This window comes from Populus alba, chromosome 14 (assembly GCF_005239225.2).
Source record: "Populus alba chromosome 14, ASM523922v2, whole genome shotgun sequence".
NCBI classification, from domain to species: Eukaryota; Viridiplantae; Streptophyta; class Magnoliopsida; order Malpighiales; family Salicaceae; genus Populus; species Populus alba.
In genome coordinates this window covers 14,907,346-14,917,057 of record NC_133297.1, presented here as the reverse complement: position 1 = coordinate 14,917,057, position 9,712 = coordinate 14,907,346, and the positions used below count along the sequence as shown (strand labels likewise).

Sequence of the window (9,712 nt, the reverse complement as noted above, 5' to 3'; positions counted from 1 at the left end):
CAAAATTGTTGCATGACAACTGTTGTTTTTTAATTGTTTTTATTTAAAAATATATTAAAATAATATTTTTTATTTTTTAAAATTTATTTTTAATATTAACATGTAAATATATTTTGAAAATATAAAAAAATATAATTAGAGAAAAAACATTTATATATATATATATATATATATATATATAATATAATTATGGGACCTGTGATAATTTATGGACCGGCTACACAAACAGCAAATGAAAAAATAAAAAAGCGGAAAATAATCTTAAAATTAATAAGTAAACAATTAGTTAAAATACATTTAAATTATTTGAACACTCATGATTAATAAAAACAAAAAAAGGGAAGGATGAAAAGAGAGTAAAACCTAGCGGAAGATGGGAAAGAAGGCTGGCAGGCAGCCGAAATGAAAGCTGGTCTTAATTGTTAACAGGGATCTAGTTGGCGGGTATTAAATGACACACTGTAACGTTACTTGGCTAACATTAAACATCTAGCCTGGAGCCTTCTCTGGTAGGGAATCTGTTTTCATTGATTTCTTTTCTCTTCTTTTTTTTTTTTTTTTTTTTTTTTTGTGGGAGGGGGGAAGAATATGTGCTGAGCGAGGTAAGTGGCAATATGAAGATTAAGTGGAAGAAGGAGGGGTAGATTGGTCACGAAGAAGGGTGGTGGTGGTGGCTTTAGCTTTCGGTTCGGACCAACATTCTTATAGGTATCCCGCGATCGCGACACGTCCCCAAAATCCGATTCCCTCTCTTAACAAAAACTTTATTTATTAAAAAAAAAAAAACGTTATTCTTTTACAATTTGTTATTTCATTTTCAAGCCTCAAAAGATAAGAATCTGCCCCCTCTCTCTCGTCACTCGAAAGGGTACTAGTGGGGCTTTTTTTACAATCTCTTTTTTTCGAAAAGTAAATAAATATGCGGAGTTCAAAGGGAATAAATGAGTTTTGAAGGAAAGAAATAAGTAACGGAAGGATAAACCGAACATCCACCTTTTTAGTCGCATCCTTCAAATTGGACGGAAACCTAATAGAAACACCTCATTTCAAAAGGAAAATTGTTGCAGGGAGATCCATTCCAAAATTAAGGGTTTAGAGACTATTTCTCAATTAATTTAAAATTTATGGGAGATATGTAATGTTTGGCCTCATTAATATTATTGTTCTTTTTAATTTTTCCTTGACTCCTACGGCGACAGCCACCCCAACCGCAACGGATTGCAGTATAGATATAATCCTCTGAAGGGTGTTATGAATGCCTACATGCCGAGAATTTACGAATTTCTGCTCACAAAGGAGTCTTGCCTCCTTTAAATGGTTTACATTCTTGCTGGAAAGGGGAAACCAGCAACATTTTTCTCTTGCAAAAACCATCGTTATATCAGCTGAAGAACACTAATTCCGAGCCCTAGTTCTCGGTTAACTTCGATTAATTAGATCACACAATCAACAACAAGAACAGGGAAAGAAAGAATAGAAACCATTACACACTCGCAGAAAGTACTGAGGCAAAGATGACAAAAATAAAAATAAAAAAACTAGATTGAAATTCAAGCTTTCAAAACTGGTGAGCATACCTTCCAGAAGACAGAAATGTTCAATCTTTCACTCCATCTCTTTTTCAGGTCCAATATATATGGTACAACACACTGAAATTAAGATAAGCAAACATCCAACCAATCCACCAAAAGATGGAGTTATCCTCCATGAACCAATCCCCCATAACTGTGATAAGGCAACCTGAAAGACAGGAGAACATATAGTTAGCAGACAATCATTTTTTACCTGTTGCTCAAATGTAACAAAATAAAAACCGAGTGAAATTCTACGTTCATGTCTATACAACACATGTTGAACAACTAGGAGGTGGCATTTTATATTTTGTTTACTAGCTAACGTGATGGATGATTAGTTTGAGTATTAGTATTTCAAGCAAAAATGTTCCCTGCCTTGGATTCGGAACTCTGAATTCAGCATGGCATTTGTATCCTGTTTGCCATGGTGATAGATAGATAGATGGACATAGAGAGAGAGAGAGAGAGAGAGGAGGCGGGGCTGGGGGGGATTTATCTTTTAACAAAACAGTACCTCCATGTACAGGACATTTGCAGCTTTGCTGGTCTTCTCAAGCTGAAGTCCACGGGCAAAAAACACCTAGAACAGAGCACAAACATATGAAGCCCAGTGCCAAAACAATCAGAAATCTGAGTTGACAAGCTATGCTCTACTCTTGAAATTACAGGACCATTGTTTGGGTGCTAAAAGGCAAGCATGAATATGAATTAGAGTTTAACGTGGTACCTCTGCAGAGAAGGACAGAAGACCAAGTATAAGCATAAGAAAAAAAGTGTAAAAATTTGGGAGCACGAATTCCTGCAATATGAAAATAGAACTCATTATTTACAAACAACCAAAGGTACAAACATGTATAGCATAAAGCTGAACAGATAAAGACACAATTGCTTGCTGTAATGGTCTTGTCTTGAGCTTGCAAGCTCATGGGTGCGACATGTTCAGTTATTAAATGCAGCTACTTCATGCAAATATGCATTTTGAGGGAAATTTGAAAATTAAAAATGTCAATTCTCTTGAAATCATTAATATTTATTCTATTTTGAATTCGATTCATAGCCAGAACTTGTTAATGCTTACCTAACACGGGGTAGGAATAATCAACATAAAGGGTTGGCAGGCCGAGCATGAATTTGATAAATAGATTAGCTTGGGAAAACCATTTAGAAAGAAAAAGATTAGCTAGGGAAAATGGAGGAATTCTAAGACTCATAAATCATTAAGCACTCCCTCAACTAGATGCTAAGAATTTGTGTGACAAAATTATGTCTTTTTTTCTTTTCCTTTTGCATGACCTCAAGAGGTGGCTGTGAAGATTTGAAAAATATGATGTAACGTGTGTTATTACAAGCCATGCATTTAGCTAGATAATTACAGGTTGGTGACCTCTCTAGTCAATACAAAGTAGCACTGGAGAATGATTCGTTTCCTAAATGGCATTTAAGATACACTGCATATCATTATCCTGTTCACTTTTCACAGGGTTGAGAGTAGGCAGAGTAAATGCATTCATCAGGCTTTGCACATAGCTTGCCGTGTTGGGCTGTTACATCAGTGCCTCCACTCAAGAATGGTTCATGATTACCAATCTTCTTAACTACAAAATTCCAACGTGCAACTATCTAGGCTGGGTTAGGACTACTTTAAAAGAAATTTCAAGTGCATGTTTCTATAATAATAAACTTCAATAGTGACCATCAATTAGCAAAAGAGCATATGTTTAATGTGAAAAGGTAATGGCAAAACGCCTGCAATGTTACAAGCAGCCAAGGTAACGTTGGGATTTTAGGCTGCAAAGCCCATTGTGAAGGAATACAATGACACAAATAAGCCGGAGGAATTTCAGGATTAAAACACTTAAGCAAAAAATTGTGTATATTAAGAATGTCATGTAACATACCTCAAAGGCAAATGAACATATTCCTGTGGCAGGGGTGGCCAGTATGCCAAATGAAAAAACAGTGGCCCTAAAATAGGAATAAAGGGAGATAAAATAGCAAGGTTTAATACAAGACAAGAGCAAAGTACATGACTAATTGTGTGGAAAGAAATGAAATTACTATGTAAGAAAAGAGAAACGGCTGGATTAGAGTTGCAGAAGGTAAAATATGAGCATCATCTGAGATCCATAAAACAAGTCGGTAATCTTACAAAGGTTGATCAGATGCCTTTGCACCTGCCTTTACAAGGCAGTAGCTGATTCCACCAGTAATTGATGAGAACAAAGCAACCAGCACTGTTATTACATGGTTCCTGCCCATGATGGCTATATAATTTGTTTCCCCAACTCTAAGTAATGCTCCTGTCACAAATTGAACAAGTTAAATAACAGATAAGTCAATAAACAGTGACAAACAATTCTATCAAAAGAGAATCAATTGAAGGATAAACTAGCAGCCTCATTGCAGAATGCAACTATGTCTAAAACCCACTGCACATAAAGCTACAAACAAATTTTAAAGGACATGGAATCAAGGAAGAGGGAAGGAATTGTTTGGTTCCCTGTTACATGACCATTTCTTATGCAAGCATTGGACCTGCTCACACTGGAAGAACATTGGAGGTTATCTAATACACCAGCTTCATTAAATGGCCTAAAATGTTGGCATCATAAATGCATTCGTATTTCTTTCTTATATAAAAATGCACATTCAGGATTGGCAGAAATCAAAGTTGGGAATGGCCTCACGGATTATTATCCTTCTGCATCAGAAGCATTATGATGTCCTCAGTACTAGGAATGGTCGAAAATAAGTAATAGATGGAGAGACAGAGAGGAGGGGCAGAGAAAAGTTGGTAAAGTGAGAGTTTATGATGCAGTACACATTCCATAGTTCCAGATTGCTCCTTTAGGAATACCAATACCATCTGCATGGAACATGCAGCAGCAACCTATGCATGAGCAGAGTAGAGCTTAAAATGAAAAGGCAAGGGAATTTACTAACATCATTGAGATTCCTGACAAAATAAAATAGTGAAAATAATTGATTCAGTCCCTAAATATTTAAAACATCCATTCTCGGCACAGGATAAGAGGTTTTTGTTAACTCACTTCTCTACCTTGTGTAGTAAGTATCTGTCTAAAAATGAAGAGCACGCCAAAGAAACTGCACGCAAGACCTGCAAAATGAACAGCAACAAGCTAAGAATTTACCTTCCATTGCACACGTAGTATAATTTTTCGATTGAAAATAATAAGAAAAATGAAGAAATACTGCTATACCTCCAACATCGACAGTTTTCAACTTCTCATGCAAAATTATTCTTGCCACAATTGAAGCCATAATTGGAGTTGTGAAGCTTAATACAATAGCCTGGGACAAAGGCAACCTTCGAATGCTGAAAGGACAAAAATAGGTTTAAAGACAAGTTTAGGACTTTAAGAGCTAAGGAAGAATGTTTTAAAGCACGGTAGAGCAGGCAATGCATTGCTTCTCTAGCAACAAGAAAACATTCAAAAAATTATCTCTTCTATTAAGCAAATCTGTCATTATCACCTCATGTAGGAAGGTAATTTTGCAGTGAAATTCTATGGTCACCTGATCTTAGCAATTAGATTGCATGATTAGGAAGAAGAAAGTACTCTACAACATATCTCATCAAGAAATACAAAACTAACATGACTCAAAGAATTCATTTCTAATGAGCAACGAAAATATGTAGTAAAAATTACAAAGAGGAGCAAGGACATGAAGTGAAACTTACCAATAAATAAAACTCAACAATGAGAGGCATCCAGTTAAGGCTCTTGAAAACAGAAATTTCCTAGCATATGCTGGTCCAAATATTGGCTGTCCGTTTCCTCTCAACCACAGATATGACAATATCAGGGTTATTGTACATCTTGCAAATGCAGTCTCAAACAACGGAATTGACTGAGCTGCCATTACAATTTATAATAATGAAGAAAAGAATCATTAAAACTAGAATAAAAATGACAGCTAGCCTACTAAATTTCCATATAGGTGGTATTCTCAAATTGAAAAGCTTTAACAACCACACAACTTCCATTCCTCCAACCTGCCCCAAAATTTGACCCAGGAATAGCAAGAAATCACATGTGAAAACTCAAATATATTCATATTGAATGTAGCTTGTATACCAACCACAAGTAACTGTATTCAATGAAAAGTTTGCCATGGTTCTGTGACCATATGCTATCTGTGGTCTTGCTGAATGCTAGAAAGTTTAGAATAGCTTAAAATTCCCTTCCAAACTCATAAAACACTAAGAGCTCTTCCAGCAGGTTCTTCATCCTATAATCTCATATCCCAAATGCATTGTTATAGAATCAACCCTCATTGATATGGCATGACAGTTCAGGATCCAGTTATTACAAATCAAACTAAATACCACATTGTTGCAAAGAAAAAGAAGCGTGTACCCCAAGACAAGGCACAAACAACTAATTTACTGCCATCATATATTCTTGAAACTTTGAACATCCCGTGAGGCTCACATATGAGCCAAAAACAAAATATCATGACTTACATCTAAAGTTCTAACTTCTAGGTCAGCTAAACTAAATAAATGGATTTCAGATCTAAAACCTAACTGTCATTTACTTTCATTTGTAGAACCATCCAATGTAGATCATTGTATCAAGAATACTTAAGAAAAATTATTTATCATTAGAAGTTCTCCCATTTATAAGGAATCAAGACCACCATCCACTAGTTACTTTCCCTAGAAAATTATTACATGTTATTTAATGAAGTAGGTACCACTTTAAAAGGTACATGTTTTCTTTATGGATAAATCCTTAAAAACTTATATAAACAAGCAATCTGAATAAAAATCAGATCTAACCATGGAAGGAAAAAAAGAAAAAAAGATTTTCTTCAAATCTTTTTTTGTGTACAATGGAATTGGAAGCATGCTCTAAGAATGGAGGGTCATTCTTACATGTCATACTAAAATTCTTGTGAAAAACATGCTGCCAAAACTTGTTTTATGTCAGGGATAAGTTTCAAAGTTTTCACAGCAAAAAGTTTTAGAAAACAGTACCAGACAATCCCAAGATATTTGGTTCGACCATACATACACAAGCTCCACGTCATGTCCAATAGAGAAACTGATGTACAATTACTGAAAAACTATTCTCCTTCCATTTTGTCTAATAATTCTCCACTTAGTCACCAATTTTTGACTCCATATAAAATTCCATCGCATTAAAATTGCTCAAAGTATGTTCTTAGAACACAAACTCATGTTCAATTATAAAAGGGTAAATAGGTTACTCACCAGAGAAAAAATCAGAAAGAACTTCCATGACAAAGTAGATGGTTGATGATATGGCCACACATAATAGACCAGAGTATCTCGATCCACCCCATATCCACAAAACAAGCTGTGTTCCCGGAAATGTCTCTATATCAGGTATTTTTGTCCCTTGCTCCTGCAAAGAAATACAAAATAACCATTGTTCACTTCTCTAATTTTTTTCCCCTTTCATTCATACTTCAAACACTAACGAAAAGAGCCTATGAAAACAGATGATGAATTACTCCAATATGTCCGAAACACTTTTTTCCACGCATATTTTTTTGTCTAGTGTTTGCACAAAAAAAGGACTCAATTGTTAATCACAGTGGCCGATGTGTGTCCCAACAATCTTCAGCCATAAAAAACACCACTGATTCCCCAGTTCATTTCCTGCTACTCTGTTGATAATATCAGCTTTAACTTTCTTTCTTTCTATCCCTTTTCTTTTACGAGCCAAAAGGCTGGGGTTACTCAGCTAATTTCTTGTACTAGCCCTCCTTCAAATATGGGAAAAGTGAAAAATAAAAACTCTTTTATTTTGTTGATAAATGAAAACAGCTCTTTTGCCTAAATGGATGACAATTAGAATCTGAAACAGCGAAGTTTGAAAGTTTCTGTAAAAAATAAACAACACACATCTCCAGCATTCTACTATAACTCCACTTAAATCGTCCTAAATAAAAAATCAAAACATTGAAATCAAATTTCCACAAATCACCAATAAATTAAAGAATGGTTACAAATTGAAAGAACGAAAAGAAATAGAGAGTAAAAATACTCTAGGTTTTCTGCGAGAGTGAGACACGGAAAAGATGTTGATCTTAGGCTTCAAAAGAGGAGTTATCTCCTCTGAGGCCAAGACGGCACCATCGCCACTGATTTCATCGGAAGCCAGTTCTGATGCTGAAGCGTCGCACACGATCAGCTCCACCGCATCGTGATTTCCGTCGCTGATCTCAGCGGATGCCGCCATAAATTTTAAACCCTGGCTAGAAACCGATGGAGCCAGCGAAGGCGAAGAGAAAATGGTTTGTCTTCTTCCAGTCGCTTGAATTGAAAGCTGAACGTGATGCCTAAACGGTCAAGTTGGTGTGCATCGTTGACGTGTCCCTTGGAAACTTCTGTGTTACAATTTTTAAATTAATTTTATTTGTGTATGGCTAAATCACACGAGTCCCTGAACCTTTGGTCAAACGTAAATTAGTCTATTAACTAAACTAGTTTTTAAAATACTACCTTGAACTTTCGTAATTGTTTCAGTGAGTCCTTATGTCAAGAATTCTGTCATGGATCTATCAAAATATCTCTTAAATTAAAGTTTATTTCATCCATCTTAAAAGCAAAATATAAGGGGAAAAAATGTATTTAATAGCAAACTTGTGATAGATGGCTGGTTCTTTCTTTTCCCCTTTAAATATTCTTGACTCCCCTTTATATTCATTATTTTTTTAAAATGTATTTAAGAATATATATAATTATGATTTTTTTTAAAGTATTTTTTACTTGTAAATACATCAAAAATTTCCCCTTTAAAGATTCTTGACTCCTCTTTTATATTCATAATTCCATGATTTTTTTAAAAGCATGTTTAAGAATGTGATTGCGATTGTTTTCACTCGAAAATACATCAAAATTTTCTTCTTTTAAGATTCTTGACTCCCTTTATATTCATAATTCCATGATTTCTTTTGCATATTTGGAAGTGTAGTTACGGTTGTTTTTTAAAGTGTTTTTCACTCGAAAATACATCAAAATAATATTTTTTTTTTATTTTTTAAAAATTATTTTTAACATTAGCACATCAAAATGATTTGAAAACACCAAAAAAATATTAATTTGAAGCATAAAAAAAAATAAAAAAAAATTAATTTTTTCAAAAACATTTTTAAAACAAAAATAAATAAAGCTAAGTGTTTTGATTTTTCAAATTCTTATCATAAGAAAATAATTCAATTTCTCCATCTCATGTTTTTCCATCACGTCTTTTTCCTATATACGAGTCTCATCATGGATGAGATATCAATTTCAATTAATTGACAATAAATCGTTTTGTCAATTTACTTGGTCCATATAAGATCCGAGCCAACTCAATCAAAAATATGGTTACCATCATTTTATTGACTCGTTGACTCATTAAATTCGACTACACGAACAATTTATATACAAACCAAAAAAACCCAGAAATTAATAATCCCTATTCTTTCTATTTTGCCTGGAGGAATCTACTACACCATATTGATAAAAAGTGTGGTCAAGCCTAAGTATTGTTTAAACCTCAACTTCATGGGTCCAATGTAACTAGTGACTAGACATTGAAGAAAGCCAAGATTCGAAAAGGCTTAAACTAGACTGAAAGGTGAAGAAATATTTTTAATTAGGGCTGACGAGGTTATTAAAAAACTCTAAAAACTATGGTTTTCTCAAGGGTGTTATGAGTTTGAAATGGTAGAATGTTAGATTTTAATGACTGGAAATCCTACAAAAACAAGTTTTTGAAAAAGATTTTGGGAACTTTCATATTTAAATCAGTTTAGTTCAACATCATAGCTTTAAGTGATTATATAAGTCTGTTAAGGATTATAATAGCGGTGATAATTTAAAATAATTTTTTATTTAAAAATATATTAAAATGAATTTTTTTATTTTTTAAAAAAATTATTTTTGATATCATCACATTAAAATAATTTTAAAATATAAAAAAATTTATTTTTAAAATATTTTAAAATGTAATTTACATCGTGTTGCCCGAATATATCTTATATTTGTCTTTTAGTAATAGAGAATGCTTGAATTTGAACGAGATATCAGAAAATAACTTGTTTTAAAGTTAAAGATTATTGATGTAGCCTTTAACTCGCGTGGGTGTGTTCATATA

At 33.8% G+C, this 9,712-nt stretch overlaps 1 protein-coding gene across 1 annotated transcript; it reads right to left on the bottom strand.

The window, feature by feature from the left end:
* Nucleotides 1-1,461: 1,461 nt before the first annotated feature.
* LOC118037667 (uncharacterized) lies at nt 1,462-7,958 on the bottom strand. The gene is made up of 10 exons (XM_035043763.2): nt 7,616-7,958; nt 6,817-6,970; nt 5,278-5,452; nt 4,796-4,911; nt 4,633-4,692; nt 3,724-3,874; nt 3,473-3,539; nt 2,302-2,373; nt 2,089-2,154; nt 1,462-1,740 (listed from the first exon to the last, which is right to left on the bottom strand). The coding sequence occupies exons 1-10, from the start codon at nt 7,808-7,810 to the stop codon at nt 1,606-1,608; spliced, it is 1,191 nt and encodes a 396-aa protein (XP_034899654.1). The 5' UTR covers nt 7,811-7,958; the 3' UTR covers nt 1,462-1,605.
* Nucleotides 7,959-9,712: the final 1,754 nt, after the last annotated feature.

Coding starts and splice junctions, on each gene's coding strand:
- LOC118037667 (XM_035043763.2), bottom strand. CDS start 7,810: ATGGCGGCATCCGCTGAGATCAGCGACGGAAATCACGATGCGGTGGAG. Junction 6,971..7,615: donor ACTCTCGCAGAAAACCTAGA/GTATTTTTACTC, acceptor ATTTCTTTGCAG/GAGCAAGGGACAAAAATACC. Junction 4,912..5,277: donor TTGTTGAGTTTTATTTATTG/GTAAGTTTCACT, acceptor TTGTCCTTTCAG/CATTCGAAGGTTGCCTTTGT.